Source organism: Mustela nigripes, chromosome 5 (genome assembly GCF_022355385.1).
Source record: "Mustela nigripes isolate SB6536 chromosome 5, MUSNIG.SB6536, whole genome shotgun sequence".
Taxonomy (NCBI): domain Eukaryota; kingdom Metazoa; phylum Chordata; class Mammalia; order Carnivora; family Mustelidae; genus Mustela; species Mustela nigripes.
Window position 1 is genome coordinate 135,634,923 of NC_081561.1, and position 26,931 is coordinate 135,661,853.

The 26,931-nt window shown below is 40.0% G+C and overlaps 1 protein-coding gene across 13 annotated transcripts in view; it reads right to left on the bottom strand.

Moving 5' to 3' along the window:
• SYNE1 (spectrin repeat containing nuclear envelope protein 1) overlaps nucleotides 1-26,931 on the bottom strand; it is a 464,771-nt gene that overhangs the window by 150,509 nt on the left and 287,331 nt on the right. For 12 of the 13 annotated variants that reach the window (XM_059401283.1, XM_059401288.1, XM_059401278.1 and 9 more), the window contains 10 exons: nucleotides 26,484-26,666; nucleotides 25,416-25,553; nucleotides 20,963-21,148; nucleotides 20,627-20,749; nucleotides 20,157-20,339; nucleotides 18,447-18,590; nucleotides 14,366-14,560; nucleotides 13,108-13,248; nucleotides 6,008-6,175; nucleotides 5,634-5,795 (listed from right to left, as the gene is read on the bottom strand). In XM_059401283.1, the coding sequence (XP_059257266.1) occupies nucleotides 5,634-5,795; nucleotides 6,008-6,175; nucleotides 13,108-13,248; nucleotides 14,366-14,560; nucleotides 18,447-18,590; nucleotides 20,157-20,339; nucleotides 20,627-20,749; nucleotides 20,963-21,148; nucleotides 25,416-25,553; nucleotides 26,484-26,666 (1,623 nt within the window). The remainder of the gene's footprint in view (nucleotides 1-5,633; nucleotides 5,796-6,007; nucleotides 6,176-13,107; nucleotides 13,249-14,365; nucleotides 14,561-18,446; nucleotides 18,591-20,156; nucleotides 20,340-20,626; nucleotides 20,750-20,962; nucleotides 21,149-25,415; nucleotides 25,554-26,483; nucleotides 26,667-26,931) is intronic. The other variant, XM_059401282.1, reaches the window with a different exon arrangement.

A 26,931-nucleotide genomic window follows, 5' to 3' on the forward strand; every position in this document is an offset into this window, starting at 1 on the left:
GTAGGCAGTGGTCAAAATTTTTTTTATACAGATATACATCTGACCCTAGATGACTTATTGAAAATATGTTGTTCGGGCGCCTGGGTGGCTCAGTGGGTTAAGCCTCTGCCTTCAGCTCAGGTCATGATCTCAGGGTCCTGGGATCAAGCCCTGCATCGGGCTCTTTGCTCAGTGGGGACCTGCTTCCCCCTCTCTCTCTGCCTGCCTCCCTGCCTACTTGTGATCTCTATCTCTGTGTCAAATAAATAAATAAAATCTTGAAAAGAAAAGAAAAGAAAATGTGTTTTCACCCACTGTTTTTCAGTGTAATATTTGACATAAACCAAGTGTCTCTATAGGTGTCTGTGCACTTACGGCTTCTAATTCTGTTCCATTGACTCAGTTGGGGTATTTGTGCCAATGCCACACTATCACAACTATTATTGCTTTGTAAGTCCTACTCTCTGGTAGGATCCATCCATCAACCTTATTCATTTTCTTTTCGGTTATCTTAGCTATTTTTGATGCTTTTCATTTGCAATATATATTTTTATACATGTACAAAATATTTTATTTTTAAAATTTTAATAAGATTTTATTTATTTATTTGACACAGAGATAGAGATCACAAGTAGGCAGTGGTCAAAATTTTTTTTATACAGATATACATCTGACCCTAGATGACTTATTGAAAATATGTTGTTCGGGCGCCTGGGTGGCTCAGTGGGTTAAGCCTCTGCCTTCAGCTCAGGTCATGATCTCAGGGTCCTGGGATCAAGCCCTGCATCGGGCTCTTTGCTCAGTGGGGACCTGCTTCCCCCTCTCTCTCTGCCTGCCTCCCTGCCTACTTGTGATCTCTATCTCTGTGTCAAATAAATAAATAAAATCTTGAAAAGAAAAGAAAAGAAAATGTGTTTTCACCCACTGTTTTTCAGTGTAATATTTGACATAAACCAAGTGTCTCTATAGGTGTCTGTGCACTTACGGCTTCTAATTCTGTTCCATTGACTCAGTTGGGGTATTTGTGCCAATGCCACACTATCACAACTATTATTGCTTTGTAAGTCCTACTCTCTGGTAGGATCCATCCATCAACCTTATTCATTTTCTTTTCGGTTATCTTAGCTATTTTTGATGCTTTTCATTTGCAATATATATTTTTATACATGTACAAAATATTTTATTTTTAAAATTTTAATAAGATTTTATTTATTTATTTATTTGAGAGACAGAGAGAGCAAGTGAGAGTGAACAAGAGAGCCAGAAGGAGAAACAGGGAACACAGGGCTGATCCCAGAGCCCCGCTGCATGACCTGAGTCAAAGGCAGACACTTAACCAACTGAGCCACCCAGGTGCCCCTCGCAAAATATTTTAGAATTAGCTTGACAATCTCCATCAAAGAACTTGCAGAAATGTTTTAATGAGATTGTAATGAATTTAAAGACTGACCTTGTTTGTTTTACTTTGAAATGCCTTTTCTTCAGTAAATTTTCCACTAATTCATAACTGTTTTTGGTTATTGTCAAATACATAAAATTCATATTATTTGGTCTCTTTCAAAGGCTTCTCCATAACTAGACTGACCCTATTATGTCTTTTTTTTTTTTTTTTTTTTTTTGCACTGACCCTCTGTACGAGCAAGGAGAGGCCCTCGCTACTCTGTGCTTCACATGTGTTTATATTTATAGTGCCTCCTACCCACTCCTGTTGCCACTATAAATTTTTAAGATCTGTCTTTCCCAAAAGGCCTGAATTTCCTTTTATCTACTTCCCATCGCTGTAACCCACAATCTCATTGCTTTATTTGTACAATGTGTTGGTGATTCACCCCTAAAAGCACATTTTTAAATCACATATTCATGAGAAGTGTGTGTTTTTTTCCAGCTGCGCACATAGTAGGTGCTCCACACATCTAGCTCACAACAGATAAAAGAGGTATCTGAATCATGAAGCAACCAGAAAGAAAAAAGCCACCTCCTTGAGTCTCAGCAGAGTTGACCAGCCAGTGTGCGGTGAGGTCACCAGCTTCTGTTTCAGGCTCACAATGTTCTAAAACAGCTCTCTGTCTGTCTGGTCTGCAGTAAGGAATAAGTGATTTAGGAATCCTGGAATGGCTGGTTTTCATCCTGTTAGGGTCAAGCCTCCCCATTAATGGTTCAGCTTACTCTCAAGGGGGAGTGAATGTTTTTAGAAGGTAGCTATCGTTTTAAACTTTGAGGTCCAGCAGCCAAGCTTATTGGAGATGGGGTTTTCTTCTGAGGTAAAATGTTTTGAGATCACATAGAGGGGGTGGTTGAATGACATTGTGAAATTATTAAATGCCACTGACTGCACACTAAAACGTGGTTAATTTTATGTGATTTGAGAATTTCAACAAAAAGATCCAACAGTCAAATATATCTCCACCCCATAACTCTGTCTCAGCTGGTGGCCAGCTGTTCCCTACAACATCCGACTTAAGACTAAGAGAAGGAGAAGAAATGCACATCTCTGGGTTTCGGACTTGTTTTTACAAGGAGCATATGTGCATGACACTTCTGCGCTTTAGAGAAGTACCTTGGGCTTCTCTAAAATGACTCATTTTGGAGAGAACATGAAGTTCATGCTTGGTTTAACACCAAAGGTATACATGAATTTTATTATGACGTTCAGAACTATGCACACCTCGTTTCGAACTTTGAGTTGTCATGTATACTGAGAAAGCAAAAACAAAAAGAAAATGACCTCAGAGCTCTGCTTACTACCCATCTCAGACCTTAATGTGGCAAAGACAACACACACCTACAAAGCATGAACTGTCCATGACCATGAAGGTCCCTATCAAAGAAAGCCTTATCACTTAGAACAGCCACAAGTCAGCTTATGAACTATAGAGATGTCTTAAAATTAGATCTACCATACAATTTAGACACAGCACTCCACCCAAATTCAGCAGATTTCGACAAATGTTTAGAGGAAAAACCTAGGAATTCTTTAAAGAAACATCAATACTTCCAAGAGAGAGTTGGGAAAGAAATAACAAGTTAAGTGTTTCTATTAATTTTTAGAAAATATAAAAAACATACCTGATTTCCTCATCCGCATTCAGCTGGAACTTAGAAATAGTAATTCTACAACAGTTCTTGAAATTTTTAAAATGCCTTCCAGAAGCTAAGAACTAATTTAGACTTTGTGATACCGTTAGCTTTTCACGTGGGCAGCTCTGTCCCAGAATTTGTAGAACATAGGTACAGATGGTAAAAGTAGGTCAGATGGAAAATTTTAGATTTGTGATCATATGAAAAACATTACATTATTTATATTTTTGTTGTCTCTCATTAGAGCATTAATATAGTTATTAAGTTCAGATGATGTGTAATCATCATGAAACTAGCTACATCCCCTCATTACCATTCCCAATTTAGAAAAAGATACAGAAAGTCAAGTGGTTGGCATTAATTACAAGAAAACTCAGATTCATTTCTAATATTTAATACTTAGCATTAACATGCAATTTTGAGTTTTCTCCATTAAATCCCTTGAACAAAATAATAATTGTGTTCTACACGTCTCATGCATGTTTTCACACCAATGCCAGCCAGCCACGCAGGGGGCGGTAGCCCTAATTGGGAGCTAATTTGCATCTCCCATTAGGAACTCTGAAATGTCAGGGCAGACTAGCAGGATCCTGTTCTCACGCAGTTCCTAAATCCTGGGGGGGATCTAGTGAAGGGTCTTGGCAGGCTGTGGTCAGTCACCTAGGACACTAGCATGATGGTTTTGGTTTTTTTTTAAATATTTTATTTATTTTTTTGACAGAGAGAGATCACAATAGGCAGAGAGGCAGGCAGAGAGAGACGGGAGGAAGCAGCCTCCCCACCAAGAAGAGAGCCCGATGTGGGGCTCGATCCCAGGACCCTGGGATCATGACCTGAGCCGAAGGCAGAGGCTTTAACCCTCTGAGCCACCCAGGCACCCCAGCATGATGGGTTCTGAACAAAGGCAGAGATGACCCTGAGCATTAAGAGAGTCAAACTATGTCAACCCTCCCTGGAACCCCTGGTCCTGATAATCTGAGCCGGCAATGCTTAAATTCACTCCAGTGCACCCCTGGGATAATTTATGCCAAATTCCTTTTGAATGCTTAGAGAAAACTGGAACCAAATGGAGGTGGTTTTTCTCCCCGCTCCAGGCATAGGGCTGGGGGGGGCGGGGGAGCAGTTGGAATCCTAGTGAGCACCCTGGTGTGACACAAACAACACCTCAGTAACCTTGAGGTGGTGGCAGCTACCTTATCAAAGAGGACAGTGGCACTTGGGAGAAAATTTCACTGTAATCGTCACCTAAATCCCTGGTTATCCTCATGTTTGGTTTATCCAGGTAAACAAAGATAGCCTTTAATTTTCTATTTTTATAACACCCTCCCCAAACCAGACCAACTATGGATGACCTTGGGACAGCAGAAAGCACCAAAGAAGGCAGTTTTATCAAAATAAGGCTTAAAAATGGGTGGTATCCACTTTGGTCTCTATCGTAAGAAGTTATCAGAGTGTCAAAAACCTGAAACTACTATTTCTCAATAGGTTGTCTCTAGATGAAATGTTCTCATTTTTGTGTTCTTCTGTAAGGTCCTATACTGTAAAAGAATGAAATCTTGTTGTAGACTATAATATGAACAACTAGTATATTACAAGGATATCCTGGATTCCAAAAACAAAGTACAGAGTTTCACTCTTAAAGCTCATAAATGTCCCCATACTTGACAGATACGCGTATCATGCCATGCTTTTACAACACTTCATTTGCATCTAAAAATACCTTCCTTTTCCTCTGCCTTTTATAGCGTCATCACATGCTCCTTCTTTGTGCTTGGGGTCGGTAGTGTTTCCCCCATCAGCGTGACTGCATATTTAGGTGACCACCTCAGCACCCTCGGTCCCATCACACCCGATTGTGCATTAACAGCACACTCGATCATGTTGCTGAAGCATTAACTAGATTTTAACATATGCACTTTCTTCGCATGCATTTTAAACGGATGCATTTTTCACATCTTTCGGAGTTAGGTTAATGTAATCATCTCGGTTTCTCATGGAAAGCCGAAGTTTTGCCTAGTTTATATAACTTCTAAATAATGATTCAAGTCAGGGACAACCCTAAGGGTATAACTTTGAATATAGGTATAACCCTATTCTTCAACTGCTTCTTTGTTCACTTAAGCCTGAGAATTATTCTCTCATGATACTGGGAAGCTGCTAGGCACGCACCGGCTAAATTTCTTAAAAACAACAATAACCAGAGAAGGGGGACGTGGGGTACATTCTATTCCTACAACAATAGCTCACAACAACAATAAAATAAATTGGCACCTAGTAGTAGGAAAGGCGCTCTGTGTGACGGAAGTAAAGAAGCAATACTAATGCAGGCAGCTTTCTTTAATTAAGTTCGAGGTCTGAATGTCTATCTTCCCCTCTGAGATCCCTCCCTGAAGCAGTGGTGGAAACAACCACCTTTTGGAATCTTGTTTACTCTGTAAGAACTGATATTTAAAAAAAAAAAAAAGAAGTCAGGCTGCTCTCCCAAACCATGCTTGGCCGCTTGGCTGGCTGATCAGTCAGTCTTAAGGGTGCACCTACTTAATCATGCAGGAAGCTGAAGTCATTGCTATTATTACCTGATGTTCAGCCATCTGGCTCTCCGGGCTCCTGCCGGGCTCCAGACTCTCACTGAGTTTCATCTCGATGGCCTCCATCTTCGTGGAGATGGACTGGAGGGAGTCCTGGTACTTCTGCTGACGTTCCAAGGCCTCATAGAGACTGCGCTGCTTTTCACTGATCTGGAGAAGAACAGGATGTTACCAAATGTTTCCTAGCCCCTTATCTCCGTGATTATGACAGTTCTTTCCTCATATGACTTTCTTACCTCTGTGGCCCAACAAAGGGTACTCAACGGTGTACCCAGTGTGTAAACTCGCTGTGCATGTTGCGTAAGACAGTCGCTAAGGTAATCCGTGTCTGGCCGACTTAATGCCACGTTTCAGAGACTTACCACATTTTTTAAGGTTTCCCAAGAACGCTGCAAATCATCTAGTTTAGCAGTAGCAGAGGGCTCCAGCCCTGGTTCATAGAACTCTTGAGGGGGCAGCGAGCTGGGGTGTATCCTTGCGGCATCGGTCTGCAACCTCTCAGGGGACAGCGCTTGGTAATAAGCAATGTCCTGTGGGGACAAAGCCCAGTGTCAGACTCCAGAGAAAGACAGAGCTCACATGCTCTGGGCACTCTTTGTCCCGTGGAGGAAAGGCTCAAGACCCCCCTCCGACCCAGGGGACTATAAACTATAGAAGCTAGTAGAATTCTTGTGACAAGAAGAATTTAAAGATCATATCGAAGCACATTACAGTTTCTTCTCAATTTTGGCTTCTATTAAAAAATGAACACATTTGCCAGTATTTCAATTGGCAAAACTCATTCTTAGTTTTTATTTGGTAAAATGAAGATACAAACGATTTGAGTGGAACACATGTTTAAAGCCTGATTAACTAGTAGGGCAAAAACAGAGAATCCAAATGATCTTATTTCCCAAAATGTTGTTTCATGTATTGGTGAAAGCTCTACCTAATTTTAAAAAGTACTTGATTTATTCATTTTTTAAAAATTAATTTTTATTTAAATTCAATATAGAAGACTGGTGAATCACTGACCTCTACCTGTGAAACCAATAATACATTATATGTTAATTGAATTTAAGAAGCACTTGATTTAAATAAATCTGTACGTCATTTTTAAGACACAGCCAGACCTTCAGTATTTGTGAATCCATTAATCACAGAAATTAATTAAAATATTTTAATATTAAATAAAGGAAAATGTAACGGCTTAGAAGTTAAAACTACTCTAAGAAACAAATGGTGAAAGGGATTCCTTCTAAGCAATTCCTGGAGTAGACTAGAAATAATCAACTTAAATGATGAAAAACAAACTTCTGCATTTTTTATTAGTTTCTTGGGATATAAATAACATTACATATTTTATAGTACTCATAATGGAATCTACTCTCTCAAGACATGTAAATTCATCTGTTCTCAATTGTTTCTATGCTTGTGTGTTAATAGAAATTGAATTGGGGAGTAATGTTTATATTCTGGGAATTCGTATTATAAAGTTCACTACTTTTACAATTATACTGAAGAAAACTATGCATATGAACTTAAAATACCTGAGCCTTATGGATAATGATGTCTTATGAAGGTCCCAGCCCCTAGAAAAACCAAAGTAATAGCAGGAAGGGGCCTGGCATTTAGCGGTCTGTGCAAGGACAACAGCAGGATTGTGTAGTAGGAGGAGTTCCGACAGGAGTCTGACACCCGAGGAATCAGGACAACCAAGATTCCAGTGGAAGTTCTCCTCCTAAGTAGCTCTGTAATTGGAGAAATTCACATCTCATGAATTGGTTCCCTCATCTGTATAGCACTGGAGAGTTCAGAGGATTAAAGGAAGCCTTATAGAGAGGCCATGAGGATCTTCTATCTATTTTGTTGGTGGTGGTATTGAGACTTCTGGGTAAGTCCCCAACCTGAACTGATGGCATTGAAATGTGGAGACTGGTTCCCCTTCATTTGTCATCCGGTCGCCATCCTGAGTAGACGACCTTGCTATTCCCAAGTCTTTGCTCGGCTCATCGGCGCTCATGCTCCCCTACTCTCACCCGACGTCCACCCTCCGCACTCTTGAACATGATAGCCTGCCATCACTGAATTGGTTCACCCCATGTGCACTTACAGCTACGTCTAAAGTTACTTAAGCTCTTCTCTCACCAACACCTTTGCTTCCTTCTTCCCTTAAACTCTGCTTTACCCATCTGGAAAATCCCAAGCAGGACTCAATCCAATTTTACTTTCCAGGGTGCATGTGTACGCACGCTCACACCCATACACACACATACTCCGCACACAAGCGCACAGACACATAGCTGAAACCACTGAGATCATCCCGAAACTTCTCAAATTTCCAAAAACCTGTCTATTTTCAGACTCACCATGATCTTACACTTGCCAGTTTCCTTGCTTAAGGCTAATCTTCCCACCTACTTCCAGAATCCCGGCCACCTTTGCTTTTTCAAGGATATTCGTCCGTGAATACCTTCCTCTTCTCTCTCTCTGATGACTTTTTCTCCAGTATATAAACAGAGTCAATATTTTTCAGTCTAAAAACATATTTTGGGGGGGTATTTTTCTTATAGGACACCACACAATGGAAAAGTCCATAAGTCGTAACATTATGAGTCATCACACGTGAACACACAGTCATGATACCATTTCTTCCTTTTCTCCCTTTCGCTTGATAATTCAGCTTCTAGTAGTAGTAGAATAGCAGTTTACATTTGATAATGCTCACTTTCTCACCCTCAATCCACTTCCAAAAACCCGGTTGAGCTTCGATCCTAATGACTCTTTTACTATGAAACCAACTGATTATTTTCAGCCCTTCTTCTGCCTGACCTTTCAGAAGCATTCAACACTGCTGCCCGTCCCCTTCTAGAAACACATTCCCTTGAATCTGTCCTCCTTCTAGCTCTGGTCACTCGGGCTTTCTCTCGTGTAGTTTGTCTTTTACCCCTCACTCTGAAATATGGGCTATTTACAAGCTCCATACTCACAAATTCATTTGTACATTCACATCCCACATGCCCTTCACACTAGACATTTCAAAAAAAAAAAAAAAATCCAGGATGAGAACTGAATTTAGGGGAAAAAAACTAACATTTTATCCCCCTTTCAATAAATGGAACTTCTACTCAGCAAAGCTCTGAACTTGGAATTCTCTATTTCTTCTTTCCTTTTCCATCCACCGCTTATTTAGGATGAACTCTATTGACATATACCCTTGCCATGGCACTGGTTTAAGTTCTCATTAGAGCAACAGCTTCCTAATTCTCAGGCACAAACTGGCAGCCCGCAGGCTACCTTTGGCCTGCATACCTTTAGCTTGGCTTATGCAGTGTATTAAATTGTTGAAAATGTCATCAAATTAGGGAGAAGAGACTTTATAAGAATCAAGATTCACAGCTCTTTCCACGAGGTTACAGCAGTTCTAACAGAGGAGAGGCTGCTTGGTGCATGAACGGAGGTGCTGTTCAGGTCCCCTTCACCCCCCGACCTGTTTCTCTCATGAACTTCACCAGTGCTGGCCCAGGCAGGCATCAGAGTGTGCAGCTCCTGTCCCTCACCAGCTTCTGGTTCTATTTTATTGTCCACAGTGATCCAGGATGATCTGTTCTAAAACCGACTTCTGCACATAGCTCCTAGTTAAATTCGCTCTGCGGTTAACTATGAACTTCTGGATCAAGTTCAATTTTTGGTGTGTGGCCTTCACGGTCCTGTCCTTCATGATGTGTTTCCTTCAGTCCCCCAATCTCTTTTTTACCCCCTGTCCCTCCTCCTCCAAATCTGGTTCTCTAATTATCCTGGTACTACTTGCAGTTGTCTTGATGGGCTATTCTCCGTCCAATCAGCACTCCTTCTGTAGGTCCTTCCCTCTGTCTGAAAAACTTCAAGTCACTCTAGTGCACACCAACTGCCTAACTTGCACTCCTTTCTGAAAGCTCTGGGTGCCACCATTGACCCCCCCCGAACTTCTGGGTCAGGCGCTTGCTCCAAGAACACCCTCACATGCAGTTTTCCCACTGTCATGGCTCTCGTCCCCCGCTACTGTGATAACTCGCCTGCTCCCACACAGACTGTGAGCTCTCTTAAGACCGGAGTGAGCTTGCTGTCTTTGACTCTGAGCCTTTTGTCTTTGACTCCGAGCATGCCTTAGGGAGTCTGGCAAATAACAGGCAGGCATATGCATCCCTAAGGAATCATACCTGTATAATCACTTTTATAAAATTTATCATCTTACATACACAGAAGGTAATACTACTGTCCACAAAGAAAAGCAAGAAGTTGCTTTAAATGTAAAAATTTTAAAGACTCTTTTATAGAAAAAGAAGCCTCTCAAAAAAGCCAGAATAAAACAAATATGTTATATGTTATTTAAAAAAATGCTCCCCCCCCCCGCCCCCGGTTCTTTGTTTTGTGTGTGTGTGTGTGTGTGTGTGTGTGTGTGTGTCACATTGTGGGCGTGTACGTGTATCACTCAGGTGGATTTAACAGGACTGACAATTCCTGGTTTCTTAAAGCATTTGAAAATATATATCACCTTTTGTAGATGAATAATTTGTATCTATTTGAGGGCTACATAGATTCAATAACTAGAATCAGTCCCATACAGCTGGCAGGGAGCAATCATCCTTAAGACACAGGTCTCTTGTCGCTTTGTGCCTACGTTAGGAGAGTCATTATCCTGCAGATTCCTGGGAACCTACATCTGGAAAGCTATAGCTACTATTTCATTAACATGGTCCAGGTTAAAGAGTACTTTCAGGCTTCACGTCACACTGAATTTCCACAGTTTTGTGAACTGAAAAGCACTGCTTCCCATCACAGAGGAGGACGCCAAGGGACTTTGCGGGCCCTTTCAGCTAACAGGCAGGAGACCTGGCCCCCGTCCTAAGCCTTTAACCAGGGGTCTGGCACTCTATCTGGTACAAGACGGCGCTTTTCAAACTTTGACTTCTGTTGACCCTACTGAGGAGCCCGACTCCTGCTTTCCTCCTGCAGCCAGTGGGACAGGGGCAGGGGGCCCTGGGGGTTGCCTGGTTCTTTCCACTCTCTGGGAAGCTACACCATTACCACATTTCAGCTAATAGCTACTGTCAGAGGCGGAACACACTGCCTGTGGGGTGGGGTGGGGAAGCAATCAGTTATATAATGAAGATCTACTTGCAGAAGCAGCAAGCCCCAAACCTTTTCTTAACAGCTGCAATTTTATAAAGCGGTTATATTTGGCTGCCCTCGAAACAGTTGTGCACATTCTGTACAGTATTTTGAGTCTGAAAAGTAGAACTTAGGGGGATTCTAAATGTCTTCCTCGGCTTCCAGAGAAAGCTTGTTGGCCATGTTGGGGTATTTGCTCATTTTCCTCTGACTTCTATGACTGTACAAGAAGAATAACATGTGGCCGTATGATAGGGTTGATGTGTTTGCACAACACCAAGCAGAACACATTTGCTTTTTAACAGCCCCCTCTGAGTAAAGCCGCCGGTGACATAAGGCCAGTTTTTGCTCGTCTGCAGGATCACATAAAAGTAGTTAACAATGTGATTTAACTGATGTTTTTTCTTTGATGCAGGGGGTATCAAAATGAATTTAAAGCAAAAATCTCATAGTTTTAAGATCTGATTGAGTTTGACGGTTAAAGTAACCATAATAAAACGTTTGCATATTTTATCATTCATAAGGCCTTTTTACATGTACATTGAAAGACACTTTACAGGAAGTATCACTGAGACAGACAATCTTAGAAAAGGGCTATTCTTCCCACAGTGTTAATCTCAAGGTCAGTGTTCACTGTTCAATTTGAAAATTTTAAGGACATTAAGTATACTATATAGGGTAATTTTTTCCTATACAATAAACAGCTGACTATAGCCACATTTCTCTGATTCTAATAACATCTGTGACCACAGAGAAGAACACAACATCAAAGAATGAGTAATATGTATTTTAAAATCAGAATTTGAAGAACAGTTTCCCCCAGAGTGCGCTGAACTTCTCCTTTTTTTTTTTTTTGTTTTTAATTTCCTCTCAACACTTTTGTTATTCTTCACCCCACAACCATCTTTCTTTCTAAATTATAAGATCTTTGAGGGCAGAGGGATTGTTGTCTTCTCCTTTATTACCTACCTGAGAACCATCACAAGACTTCATGTGAAGCAGGTGCTCAGAATGTGTCTGCTGAATGAATAAATTGGTAACGTCCTAGAGCTATACACATTTTTACCAAGAGAATTGTTTTATCTAAAATTTTCATCAATTTTATTTTCCTCCTTTGGGGGAGGAGGGTTGTTTTTTTTTTTAAATCACATAAATACTATTTCAAATGCTTCTGCTTTAAAATAAAAATAATTGTAATTGATTTGTAATATAACTTATAGAACATTTGCTGATTTTAAAATACATATTACTCATTCTTTGATGTTGTGTTCTTCTCTGTGGTCACAGATGTTATTAGAATCAGAGAAATGTGGCTATAGTCAGCTGTTTATTGTATAGGAAAAAATTACCCTATATAGTATACTTAATGTCCTTAAAATTTTCAAATTGAACAGTGAACACTGACCTTGAGATTAACACTGTGGGAAGAATAGGCCTTTGTAATATAACTTATAGAACATTTGTAATATAACTTATAGAACATTTGTAAAGCTTCTTTCCTAATAATAAATCTCAACTCTTTTGAACACTTAAATAATTTAATAGTAATGTAATTAAACTTTTTAAAAGTTATTCTGGCTAAAGGAAGAAAAGGTATTACTTAATGTGCATTAAAAAATTTTGGCTATTGTAAAAGCATATTTTTTTGTTTCTATCCAATAGTTTTCATGAAAACTCTTTGACATATTTAATTTAGTACAAGCTAAATTTAATACAATACATGTGAAGTGCACCACATAACCACAAGGTATTACCTGTATAGGAAATCAAATTTAAGATTATTAATTACTAAGATTATTAAAATAAGCAAAAAAGCACACGTCTACTGAAGCATTCCAATATATACACTGGCAGACACCCCATAAATTGGTCAACAGCAAATTTTAAAAAAACATGTAATATGGAGAGCAGAAGCTTTCAACTTCAAAATCTGAGCTGGTAACCGGCAAAACCATGTTTAATGAATGTTAAAATACAAAGAGATCATATTATTTTACAATGGTGACACAAACACTTCATTTTCTGTTAGGATGCAGTACTCCATGACAGACAGCTGTTAGAAACTAACACGGTAATACATTAAAACAGGGCTTTCTCCATCTATAATTTCTGTGACCTAATTTTTGCTCATCTCACTGCTAGCAGCCCAGAACAGGAGCTGATGTGCTGAGCCAGCAGTGGTATCAGACGACAATCACTGATTGTGCAATTTCACACCTAACGGTATGTCCCTCAAAGTCCAAGATTCATGCCCACAGTCTATTAAAAACAGAGAATGGAGTCCTGCAACCATCCAGAGATCAGAGATGGAGGAATTCCAAAGAGGTGGTACCTGGTTAACGGAAGCATCTGTATTAGCCACAGGTGAAGGGGAGCGACAGGCAGGTGGAGAGGAAATTTCACTGCTGGTTCCCTCCTCCCCAGACTCCTCAGTGACAGGTGACAGCAAAGTGTGACAGCGACCTGCAGTCATCTATCACATAAAATGTAGCCCAAAGGACATGAACATCGGTTAGCTATGTTAACAAAAGACCTGGTCAGGCACTGGTCAAAACAAAAGTAATAATATGACATAGGTTAGAGACCCCAAGACCCAAATCTACATACAAATTGTGTTAATATTTAAGAGTTCTGTCCCCAGGTGACTGTGACCCTAGGGCCCATTTGTAAGAGAGTGCATATCAAAATAAAGACTCGTGTTATTGATTATTTTCCTTTCTTTGATGTCTGTGTCACTATAAACAAGTAGAAAAATCATGAATCATCCAAGTGAGGGAACGGTCTACAAAATAAACCTTGCGTCTTTTGTGGCTATCTCAAATTCTAAATATTCTAGGGAAATAAATGCACCCAAGGTAATATTTTACCAAATGAGTCCCAGGTACGGTTACACACCACCTGAGGCACAGCACATATGTGTGGAAAAAATATACAGCACTGGAAAATGTTACAGTTACCAAAATAAGTAATGTATTTTAGATACAAAGTGACAGGTAAGTGATGTTGCAGAACAGAAATTAATGGAAACTATTTTATTTTAATTCAAAGCTAAACTTTGGATTTTCGGTTTTCTTATTTTCCTAATAGCACCTTTTCATCTAGATTTTTATCAAATGTCTTCTATATTTTATTATAACAGAATACACAAGTATATCTAGTCAGCCAGAGTTTTAGTTTGGAACATACACAAAAACAATATGTGTAGCATGATTCTCCTATCCCCCAGAACAGCAGAAAACCGTGCAAAGGAATGTTATTTTATTTATGAATTTATTTTTTAAAGCACACAGCCTCTCAGTATTATTGATAAATTATAAGCAAATGAAGGGCCGACCTTCGGCACCTTAAATAATTCAGCCACCTCAAGCAAATCGCATCATTTTAACTGTCACTGTTTTCAGTATCAAAAACTGGCCTTGGCCCGAATGTAGTCAGAGAGTTAAGGAGACTGTTCCTCAGTCCGAGTCTGCAAGAGCTACTAGCACTGATCCCTAAAACAAGCCCCAAGAGGGAAACTGGAGCCCCCGGCCAGGGTGCAGTCAGAAGGGAGCGCGCGGCTCCCAGCGCGCCCGGCCTTCGCCCTGACTTACCATGACCACCGAGGGGTGGGCCGAGGTCGCGGGGAGGAGCTCCCGGTCCAGGTCCTCCGTCCCCTCCGCCAGCCCCTCCACCTCCGTCACCGTCAGCAGCATGGTGGCGTGCTTGGCTTTCATCGTCAGCATCTTGCACTTGGAGTTCAAAGAGGCGATCTGCTCCTGGTAGCCCTTGATTTTCTGAGCCAGCTCCTGGGGAAACATCCCCCCCAGCCCCCACCCCGTGTGTCAGAGCAGCATCAAAAGGAAACACAACTAGTAGCGTTCATCTTCCTCCAGCGCGGGCCAATGAAATCGCAGAGCTGCGCCAGCCGACAGCAGCGGCCGCGGCCGAGAGGCAGGATGTGGACGTGCGAGCCGCGGAGGAGCCTGCCTGCAGCGCGCCCGCAGCCCGACCACCGCGCCGCGGGCCCGGGAGAGCGCTGCACTGCACGGGCCGGACACCCAGTGCCCCGCGGTGGGAGAGTCCACGCCCGGGAGAAGCTCCGGGTGCAATCCGGGACTTACGTAACGTGAAGCACTCACAACTTTCTTTAAAATGCCTAAAGAATCTGAAACTGCCAGATGGTTCATGCCATGGAAATTAGGTCATGTGATGACTGAAACTACAAAAAATGCAACGCTCAGCTCTCACCGTACTTAATGCAGCAAACTGAGCAGTCATCGGTTACGGACCCCGTCGCAAAAGTAACCTGCGTGTCGATTCCTGTGACCCACGGAGTTGGTTTTTTTGTTTTTTGGTTTTTTTTTTTTTGTAGATAAGCTAAGTATTACATATGAAATCCTAATTTTTTATGCAGATCGTTCCCACAATAAAGTTTTGTACATTCACCATATTCTCCCTCATAGGCTCCACCATGCCTCACACGTTTCTGATGTTTCAAACCAGAGCTTTGAACTTGAAGTTCACGTCAAATTCAATGGCTTTTAAATTCATTGATTGTTGAACAATTGTTTTAAGAAACAGAGGTGTTAAAGTTTTTACCAAGAGCTTACTGAAAATAGATTCTGGACAGTAAGTAGCTCTCTAAAGTCCAAAATATTAAGTAAAAATTATCTAAAATGGTAATTTTAAAATATTAAATGTATATTTTACTTAAAAGATGTATACATGTTTGACAAAAATGAAGATGTGTATTCAAAACATGAATGCTAAAAGTACCAAACCATCACTTTTTTCTGTTCCTTTTATATGTGTTTCTTGAAAAGCTGTCATTTAGTGCTTGCATGTAACACATTTTGTGACAAAAACATTAAATGCCTTTAAAACAATAGTATGTATATACATAAATCACAAGGCATATATACGTACTACGCCTGTATGTACATATTATGCACATCCTATCATTTTAAACATGTTGACATTCAAACCATAGCTTTCAACTCAGAAGTTCACAAACGAAATAACAAACAGATTTATATATAATGTGTGTTTATGTATATACATGTACATATGTGTTTATGAGTGAGTGTGTATATATGTATAGATGTGTATATACGTGTGTGTCTGTATATATAGGCACACACACACACACACACACACACACACACACCTGCCAGCCAAAACTGACTAAATGGAAGGAAAAACCCAGCAAAACTCAGCCAGTAGCTTGTCATCCTGACTTCTTCTATAGCACAATAATTTTTAAAGCAAAAATTTTAAAAAGTAGAAATCATCACTTCTTTTAGAGCTGCAGGTACTTAATTAAACCTAATAGGTTTTGTTTTTCTCAAAATAGTGATTAAACAGCTCTTTACTACATCTGGCCTAGTGCCTACTACATGGTTTCTCTATTATAATTAGCGTGCACATATGGAAAACATCTACCAATTCAGTGAACTCCATGAATTCCGTTTTCATAGGACAAATCACTAAGCCTTACAATGGCTTGCCCTCCAGGGGTAGATTTGAAGAATCTTTCTGAAGTAGCATTAGTTTTAGTCCCTCCCCTTTTCTGCCTATGTGGATGGCTGTGCCCCCTACTGCAGTATCCCGCAAAGCTGTGCGCCCACCTGACAACGGACACCCACCTCCTAACCTTGAGTTCTCAACTTTCTTGTGTATAAAATTCCTTTGGGATGTTCGTTAACAATGAAATCCTGGTCTCCACAAAGGATTTTGATTTACCAAGCATTTTATGCTTATCCCATATGACTCCCTTGGAGAAATAGCTCTTTAGAACTTTCTTCTGTAAGAATAAAACCTGTCCATATCATAATAATAACTTGGTGGGCTGGCAATTAAATCTACTCAATTAAAATGGAGCCCCTCTGGCTTAAAGTATTCTCTGTTCTCAGGGAGCGTATGTATTTTTAATTTTTACTGGATATTTCTGAAAATGACTACAAGGATGAGCATAAAGAGGCAGGAATTGCAGACACTGTGGCTGTTCTAAGTTCGGTGGCTGCCCCTCTCCTGGGCAATCTCCTGCACTTAGGAGAAGACCTTGTATGTAATGTAAGAAGCAAAGAGCCTGGGTTTTCTCTCCTATGATCGAAAAGTGACAGGATAATTTTTTTCAACTTAAAGGCAACATTTAAAAATTACAGAAAAATGTGAATTTCTTAGAAATGAATAAGTTATCAATTATTTTTAGGAGTGAAAGTTATCCTTCTATACATTAGATCCACCTCAAAATTGAAATTTCATTAAAAGCAGACTGAAAATACAGGAAAAAGCAGCCTTCCCCATTCTTATGTTATCATAAATCAGGCTTTCTCCATTCAGCACTTTCCTTCCTGTGTTTGTTTAATACATACCACGAGTCTCACACAGGACAATGCCATTATTATTATGAAAATGCATTCTAAATCACATGACAGAAGTTATAAATATCTACACTCGTGTTTAGAACTGGAAAGAGAAAATGGTACAGAATGAGGGGCTCACTGAACAGGACCCTGGAGGACAGTCTACAGTTGACTGTGCTCAGCACCAGCTCTGGGATGCTGGACAAGTCATTTATTTTCCTGGACCATCATTCTTCTCTTCTGTGTGATAAGGTAGCCCAGATAGTTTCTGCTGCAGGGGAAAAATCATGGAATTTGGAGCCACAGATACTGGCTTAGAATCTGGTTTCTACCAGTTATTAGATTTGGGAGCTTGGGAAGTCACTTACAAAAATAAGTTTCTGTTTTCTTATCAGTATAATGGAGATGATTTAAAAGAAAATCCTTACCTCACAGTGATGTTATAAAAGATAATGTAACAATCTTGTAAACTATTTAAAAAACTCAAAAAAACTGTAGTAATGATAATTATTGTTATTTCAGACAAGATTTAAAAAAATTTATACTTTCTGTACTATGTTAGAATAATCTAAGTATCTACCCTTGGCAGATAAGACACACTCTTCCACCCTGTTGCTTACCCCAGTTCATGATGCTGTGAGCCAGTCCCCAAGGGAAAGAGTAAATGTGAGCCATACAGGAATTGACAGGCCAGAAGAAATTCACTGGCAGGTATCAATGGGCCAAGACACTCAAGGTCTGTGATCCCTGAGACCAAGTCTGCATAAGCAGTATTCAAGTCCTGAGTTTATAATGAAGTTATAAATACAAAAAAGAAGGCATATTTGAAAATGGGGAAGATGCTGACAGACACGATCTGGAAATCAGCAAAACAACATGGACCATACTCTGATTGTGGTGGAAGGAATTCAAATAATCTACGTTTGAAAGAGCAAATGATTTTTTGATATGCGGTGTCTCTTCTTTTTAAAGAGGGTGATCAAAGCAGCAAAGCTTTGAGCACTGCTGTTTCTAGCAGGCTCTGAGTACAGAGTGGACTATGTTTCGGTGTAACTGACTGTGAGAATTTTGGGTGCAGGAGACAAGTGGTGGGTCCCTGTTGAGTTACATCATCAGCAACATATAAAGAGGTTTTGGCCTCAAAGGGAAAGACTCAGGCTCTTGGGTCTTGGAGAGGATCAGCAAAAACAGGGCTGAAAACGCAAAGACAGTCAGAGATGCTCCTCAAGGACTGAACACACTGTGTGTGGGACAGGGCAAACTTTCCTCTGTGATTCACTAGAAACCGAGAACATGTTCTCAGCAAGCACCTGCACTCCCCTCTTACCTCGTGCCGAGAAATCTGGACCTGCAGCTCCTGGATGTTACTGGTGGCCACAGGTTTGTCCTCAACTTCTCTGTGGGCTCCTTCTATGAGCTCCTGGAGGTGCTGCATTTCTTGCTCATACTGTTCATATTGTACCACAGCCTCCTTTGAAAGAGAGAAAAAACAGCCGCATGATTATCTTTCGGTAACAATAACTATGGGACTCATTCTGTGCGGCCGTCTACAGTGTTAACTGGTATTTTCCTGTGTGTCTAGGGAGCAAAGAAATGATGGGGAAAATCCCTGGGTGATTCAAGTCCTCAAGTGTATGCAGATAGTTCCAAGATTTCTCTCTAAAAGAGTTTGCTAAGATTACTGACCCACTCAGAATGGCTACGTGGCTAGGTCCTCTCCATTCTCCCCATTCATGTTGTCCTGAAAATGGCTGTGTGTGTCTTGGTCAGAACAATGGCATGGTGGGAAGCAGTATGAAAAACATGATTGCTTCATTTTTTTTTTGTCTAAGAAATACTAAATATACATAGATAGACATAGATATGTCTATACCTAGACATATATATATACAGACATATGTCTATATAGTCTATAGAAATACTATAGACTATAGAAATACTATAGACTATATAGACATATGTGACTATATATATATAGTATATAAATACTATAGACTATATGACTATAGTATTTATACTATATATAGTCTATATATGTCTATAGTATTTAGTATTTCTTAGATATATAGTCTATATAGTCTACATAGTCTATAGTCTATAGTATTTCTATATACTATATTAGACATATATTACTATATATAGTCTATATATGTCTATAGTATTAAGTATTTCTTAGATATATAGACATATATATACAGACATATATACACATAGGTATAGACATATCTATGTCTATCTATGTATATTTAGTATTTATATTACATATATGTGTATATATACATATATATTACATATATATACATATATATGTAAGGCACTTGTTGAAATGCTGGGTGGAAGACAAAAAAATGAAGTAACCATGACTTCTATCCTCAGGAATTTACGGTGCAACAAATTAAGAGATAATCCAAGGAGCAGGGAGAGTGGACCAAGTTGACCATTGGCTACTTAATGAGCACATATGTGTGCAATTTTTGGGTAAAGCAGGTAAGGTATTAGTTGAAAGGAGAGAAGACTTGGAGAATGTCATTCCTTCCTAGTAAATGATTTTTCTCTTATTAGCTAAAGAGATTAAGAGTTACACTTGGGTGTACTTTTCAGGCAAGAAAATGCATTTGGTGCATCAGTAAGCTGAGATCTGAAAAAAAAATTCTGTAACATATACTAGCAGTAAAGGCATTTTACAAGGCGCTAGAGGATTCTCAGATGAATAATAAGAGGTAAAAATGTATGACTGAAGATAAAATTAACCTTTATAAGTTGTTCTTTACTAAAATATATTGCTCAAAGATAGTTTTCACCAAAGGATATTTTTTATAGAGCTTTCCCCAGGCTTTTGTGGGTGATCCAAATGATAGCATTTCATCTCCTTATTTTATGTAACCACAACAATCTGTCAGATTTAACACTCTGGATGTGTTTTGATGGCTGAGCCCACACAGCGCTAAGAAAAGAAGCCCATGACTCATTTGCTATTGCTCTGCGGGCGCGGGGACCGCAAAAGTCCCCAGCTGGGACCTGGGACGGCCGCACATGCCTGCATGATGTTGCACTGCTGGATGGCCGTGTGCTGCAGCCGGCTGGCCTCCTCCTGCAGGTGCAGGGCCGCGTGGCAGAGCGGCAAGTTGGTGACCACATCCTCGGGGATCCGGAGGGCGCTCTGGCAGATCTGCACTGCGTGGACCTTTGGCTTGAGTGACTCCATCTCAGATAACAAATGCTGAAAGTGCGAGTTCACATTTTACATCGTGGAAAGCATGGGGGAAAAAATGTGTATTTTAATAGCTTATTTCATAAGCTCTATTAATAGCTTATTTCATAAGAGCCTTTTACTAAATAACAGGTCTGTCACATGTTATAAATATTTTCCAAGGAATTTTTCTTTAATGTATAGTGTACTAAGACTATAACTGATTTCAAAAATCATTTTTACTCATTATTTTCCTTTTTTTTTTTTTTTTTAAAATATAGCTCCTTAACTCATTTCCTCTGAATTATCTTGCTTACCTGTCGATGAGAAAGTTGCTCCTTGAGACTAAGACGTCCGACTTCTGGAGAAGTCAAGGTTGTCTGGGCTTGCTCCAAAGCAACTTGTAAATTTTTTAGCTCGGTTTCAAATTTTTTCATATCCTACAGAGTATAAGCAATATGAATGTCAGTATGTAAGCACCTGAAGTTCAAAGTCATAGAAGAGTAACATCGCAGTCAAGATGGCATTATCAGAGGTGAGTACAACATCCTCTCTATAAAACTGTCATTTTTTTAAAATGATAGACTTTCCAATTAGAATCACTAACATTATTATTATTGTTGTTACTGTTATCATTATTATTATTTATGTACCTTGGCAGCATCGTGGAGATTCTGCATACGAATTCGGATCATCTGTCGCAGCTCCTCAGACTCCCGTCCCAGTTCTGCCACTTGCTGAGACATGTTTTCTGTGGAGTACACGCTAGCGAGGTGCTGTAATTTCTCAATCATTGCTTCCAGACTGCTGTGGATCTCTTCAGATTCTTCTAGCATGCTCTAGAGCGAGTTATCAATAATCATGACAATGACAGGTGGGCCGAGGTAGACGCGCGTAGGTCATCAGTCTGGTGTGGTGGAAGACCATCCGCCCAGAAGGGAGGGAGATGCTTGCAGAGATCTCGCGCGCACTGCGGAGTGTGTGTCTTACTGTATTTAACCTTCATACCCTGTGCCTACTCCCCACCTACTCTTCTCCTCATTTCACAGGAAAAGAAATCAAAGTTTAGGAAATGTCAACCGTTAGCTGAGGCCACATGTTATTAAGTGTTGGAGACTAAGGCTCATGCTCTATCTACCGCCCCAAGCTGCTCCCTGGTGAGGGTCAGGACATGAGTATCCCAGGAGCGCCAATGCTCTGACAGGCTGGGCATCTTGTCAGGGTGCTGAGCCTCCTTTTTACTCATATTTAAACTCGGGAGATGCCTTTCAGCTCTCCGACTCTAAGTCTAAGATCTGAGGTGCCTATTGGTCTAAGAAATGAACATAACACAAGGGCATGACAAACAAAAACCTTTCAGCACTTGCTTTAGTGAGACAAAGGGGGGCGAAGCAACTTGAGAAACCAGGAGGAACAAAACACAGCGCTCGTCACTCAGGACGGTATCACCTAGTGGGACGGATGACACAAATGGGTTCTTAACCACATAATACACATTCTGTGAGGACAGTGACAGAAAGAAAAGGTTAAAGGTGACAGAAACGAGATGTGCTCCTGCTTGCAGGAAGACTGGGAGAAAGGAAGAGCTCAAACAAGGGAACAGAGAGTGCGCACAAAATGCGCAGGGACTGGATATGGGATGTGTGAAGAGAAATGGGAGCTGGGACATGATTCTCAGGCAATAAGTCTTTGTTTTTTAATAATAAAGTACAGTGTTTTTCTCCTCATGAGGAAAAATAAATATTAATAAAATAATAATTATATAATTTTAAACTATATAATATACTTATATATATAATATGTACAATTACATATTATGTATAATTATAATAATAATTTTAAAATAATAAAGTACAGTATTTTTTCCTCATGAGGAATGCTCTCTCTTTATATATATATATATATATATATATATATATATATATATATATTAAAGCTTAGAAAATATTGAAAATATAAAGAAGATAAAATATTCCATAATATCAGACACAATTTTAAATAGGGATAACTGCTGTTACATGTGGGCATATTTTTAGGTAACTGAGATCATAATATATGTAAAATTTTCCATCTTTCTTTTCCACCTAGCATCGGAGCACGTGCATTCTCCCGGCGTACTGTTTTTGGCTAAACTTGGGCAGCCTGACCTAGGGCAGGTAAGCGAGAGCTCCTCGAGACACTCTGAGCATCTGACAGCACCACGGACAGGCGGCGTCCCGTGTCTCGGAGGCTCTCGACCCACCGCCTGCCCAGGTCAGAACACGTGGGAACTGACCAGGGCTCCCCCTTCTCTGTCATCCACACCCAAGAGTCTCTAGAGTCCAGAACTCTAGCTCAGTAATAGCCCTCGATTCTGTCTTCTCTCAAGCTCCAAAGAGGGACCCTGTCACTCTCTGGCTAGGACCGAAGCCACCTTCCTTGCTCTCTTACCTTCCTCGGTCTGTTTTCCGCAGGCTGCTAAATCATCTTCCTTAAAATACAAGCCTGAATTTGTCGTTTGCCTCAAGACTATCTTTCAAAGACTTCAGAGTGACTGTAGGTTAAAGCCCAAGTTCTTCTTAACAAAACTTGGGATCTTTTTTCTTCTCTAATTTTACCTCTTCTGCCTCTCCCTCCCAGCTCTACTCCACACCTCCTCCCTGGAGCACCCCCGCCACTGCACCAAAGCACCCCTCACTCTTACTACTGGGATTTCAACATGCATTTTTGTCTACAACGCATTTCACACGAGTAGGCAGCCTGTCATTCAGGCCTCAGCCCAGAATCCCCTTTTCCTAGGACAGCCTCCTTCAGCTTCCCCGAGACCCCGGGCAGTGTGGGCAGAGAGCGCTCCTGTGGGATCCCTCAGCACCTTGATCCCTCACCTGCTGTACTTACCACAGTCTGTAATTGTCTACCTCCCTTTATCAACTCCCTGGGGCAAGAACAAGGAATAGTCTTTGTATTTTAAATTCCCAGCTTCAGAGGTGCCTGGGTGGCTCAGAGCGTTAAGCCTTTGTCTTTGGCTCAGGTCCTGATCTCAGGGTCCTGGGAGGGAGCCCTGCATGGAGCTCCCCGCTGAGCGGGGAGCCTGCTTCTTCCTCTGCCTGTCTCTCTGCCTACTTGTGATCTCTGTCTGTCAAAATAAATAAATAAAATCTTTAAAAAATAAATAAATTCCCAGCTTTGGAAAGAAATCATTCTATAAATGTGTTAAATAAATAAATGAGTACAGGTCCTACTTAAAACCAAACAAGATAAAACAAAAACCCCTGATGGTTGTTTTAAAGACTACATTTATACTCTATTATATATCCAAAATGTCATTTGGAAAAGGGACTTGACATTTTTCTTTAAAATTCCACTATAGGGGCGCCTGGGTGACTCAGGCAGTGAAGCATCTGCCTTTGGCTCAGATCATGATCTCAGGGTTCTAGGAACGAGCGCCATGTTGGACTTCCTGCTCAGGGGGGAGCCTGCTTCTCTGTCTCCCTCTGCCTCTCCCCTCTGCTCCTGCTCACTCTCTCTCTCTCTAATAAATAAATAAATAAATAAATAAATAAATAAAATCTTAAAAAAGAAATTTTACTCTAGTGAGGTGCCTGGGTAACTCAGTCAGTTAAGCATCTGACTCCTGGTTTCAGCTCAGTTCAAAACCTCAGGGTCATGAGATCAAGCCCTGTGTCAGGCTCCACACTCACCGTGGAGACCCCTTGAGATACTTTTTCCCCCCCTGCCCTTCCCCCCCCAACCTACCCGGGCTCACATTCTCTTACTCTCTCTCAAATAAAATCTTTAAAAAACAAGATTCCAGTATAGTTATTAAACCACATATTTTATACATTTTGGATTATGAAGTAGTAGCATTCTGATGATCATGATACATTTTACTAATTGTTTTTCAAAAAGGTTTTAACAAGTAATCTTCAGAGTTGAGAGCTCTCACTTCTTTAAATATGAACCTCAAATAACTTTTAAACGCTGTTAATTTGATAGCGTGCTCTCTCTCTCTCTTCTAAATTTTTCATTTCTAGATTTCTAATGAGGTTGAATATTTTTTCATTGTTTACAATCAACTGTAACTTAAGACTTGTCTTGCATAGTATAAGAAAGATTCCAGAAGAGTTTATAAGATTAATTAGAGAAGAACAATCACGTACATAGGGAAAGTGGTTAGCATCTGTAAAAGCATTCCAAGCAGAAAATGGGGGTTTGATCTAGAAACCTGTCCACAGAACTGGAAAAGTAAATGATTTAAAAGATATGAGTATATATAAATCAGAATAAAAGAGAAACTAAAATACCTCAGGATATCCATATAACTAAGTAAAAACCATTATGTATTGTATTGTAAGCTAACTGGGCTGTTAGACATTTGTATCTAATTCAAGCTAAAGATAATAAAAGGTTGAAATAATTTCCTGGATGATATGACCAGAAGAAAACTTCCGGAAATGAAGTAATGCAGCCACCATGTGATACGGACTCTTTGCTCCTTTCTAGCTGACCCTGCTTCCTCTGGAAAGCCGGACAACTGAGACCAGGCTGAATGCTGAGAGGAGGAACCCTGTGACACCTACTGTGCCCGATATCTGCACATATGCTAAACCATTTGATTCTCCTAATAATTCTGCAATATAAATATCATTTATAGCTCCACCTGATTGATGAGAAAACTGAATTCAGAGAGGCAAAGCAATTTGTTCCAAATCACATAGCCCTAAAGAGCAGAGTTTGGTTTTCCCATCTGTCTGGGACTGGAGCCTATCATCTTTCCACATGTCACAACTCTGCCTGGGGAAGAATTTTCCACCATATCCCCATAACATGTGGTTGTTTCAAAGAAGCCCCAAGAAAAGAGAGACCTACATAGGGCCGATTATTTAGGGTCTTGGAGAAAGAAAAGTCTAGGGGAGATAGAGGATACTATTATTTATACAGTCTAATGAAATCTTATGAGTAACGACTTTCTTTCATGGACGAGTCATTAGGGCTATCTTACTTTTCTTTTTCTCTGGCATCTGCATTAACTCTACATCATGGTCCTTTAAATTTTCTATCAGTCTACCAGTTACATCAAATTGCTCTCTTAGTGACTCTTTGAACATGATTTTTTCCCAAAGTTACCTGATGTAAAATGTATTGTTCTCGAAGTTGATGTGCTGAGTTCCATGTAATCTTTCCATGTAGCAACACTTTAGCTTTTTCAATCCACTTCAGAATGAATTCAAGCATTTCATTGTATTCTTCTAAGTGAGATGCTGCCTGAAAAATCATTACCATTCACATAGCAATGTCAACTCTGCTTCATGAGCTAGAAATCAGTCTTCTACTTCTCTTTAGATACAGTAATCCTAGGGGATAATTGTTATAACATCCGTAATATCTAAAGGTAACATGAATAATCATTTCCTTGTTGAAAACCTGTCAAGGACTTCCCAGTGACTTTAGGATCAAGTCCAAGTCCTTAATACGCTTGAATAACTGTCTTCTAAAATTATACCCTATTCTCCTCTCTTAGTCATCTGTCTGGGACCTCTCCCTCCCTTCCCCATTCTCCACCCTCACTGAGTAAGGAGGCTTGGTACTGTAATTCATTAACTGCCAAATTGTGATTTAGTTTGTCCCTGATTATAGAAAAAAACACATAATCAATTTATGAAGGTATATCTACAGTCAACAATTATGATGGATGTGTGATCTGAACCTATTCAATGGTAAATGCAAGAGTATATATATGTGCATATATACATATATATCTTATGTCTTACATATATTATATATATATCTTATGTCTTGTGCCTTTAAATATATTTTACATATAGATATACTTTATATATATATGTAAACATACATATGTATATTATTTTAAGATATTTGAATTCACCCCATACTGATTTTGTAAAGCATGTTACTGGATGAATATTCATTCCACAAACTACTTCTCCAGTCGACAAAATATTCATTCCAAAGTCCATTATACGATCATGTTTGTCAATGTACCAACAATACGGTTTGATACAAAATAAAGGCAAGCTTACATGTAAATTTTAGAAACCCAGGTGTGGTATTAAATGAGCTACCCTTAACTACCCTCATCATTGTCCATATTATCTTTTAATTAATTTTCAAAAGAAAAAGCGACCACTGAATTTCTGCCTTAGAAGACTTTGATTCCTGGCCCAGAACACATACCTGACCGAGCTTGGAGAGCCGGTTCTCAGCCTGCCTAAGGGTCTGCTGATGAAGTTCAATCAGTTTTCCTATCTTCTTAGCCAGCGGTTTACCCAGTTGGTCATTCTGTTCCGAGAATTTCTGTACTGCTGCATCTAGTTCCACTAATTTTAAATTACAGCCATCCAGTTCTTCTCCTAGCACCTAAATGGCAATCAACACAAAAGGACGTTAGCCTACAGAAAGTGAATTTCTCCAGATTTTTCAAGATCAAGGGTGATATTTTAAATGATTTTTGTAAATGCCAGCTATGATAAAGAATACTTCGACTCCAATCAGGTCATTTCTCTTTCTTCAGTTAGAAAGGCAGAGCAGGCAGGATGTTTTGTAATCCTGGCGTTTGTTTCCTATGAGGCTGAGTGAGAAGGTTAATGTTTTCCTTCTGCCCCAACCAAAAAGGATTCATCAC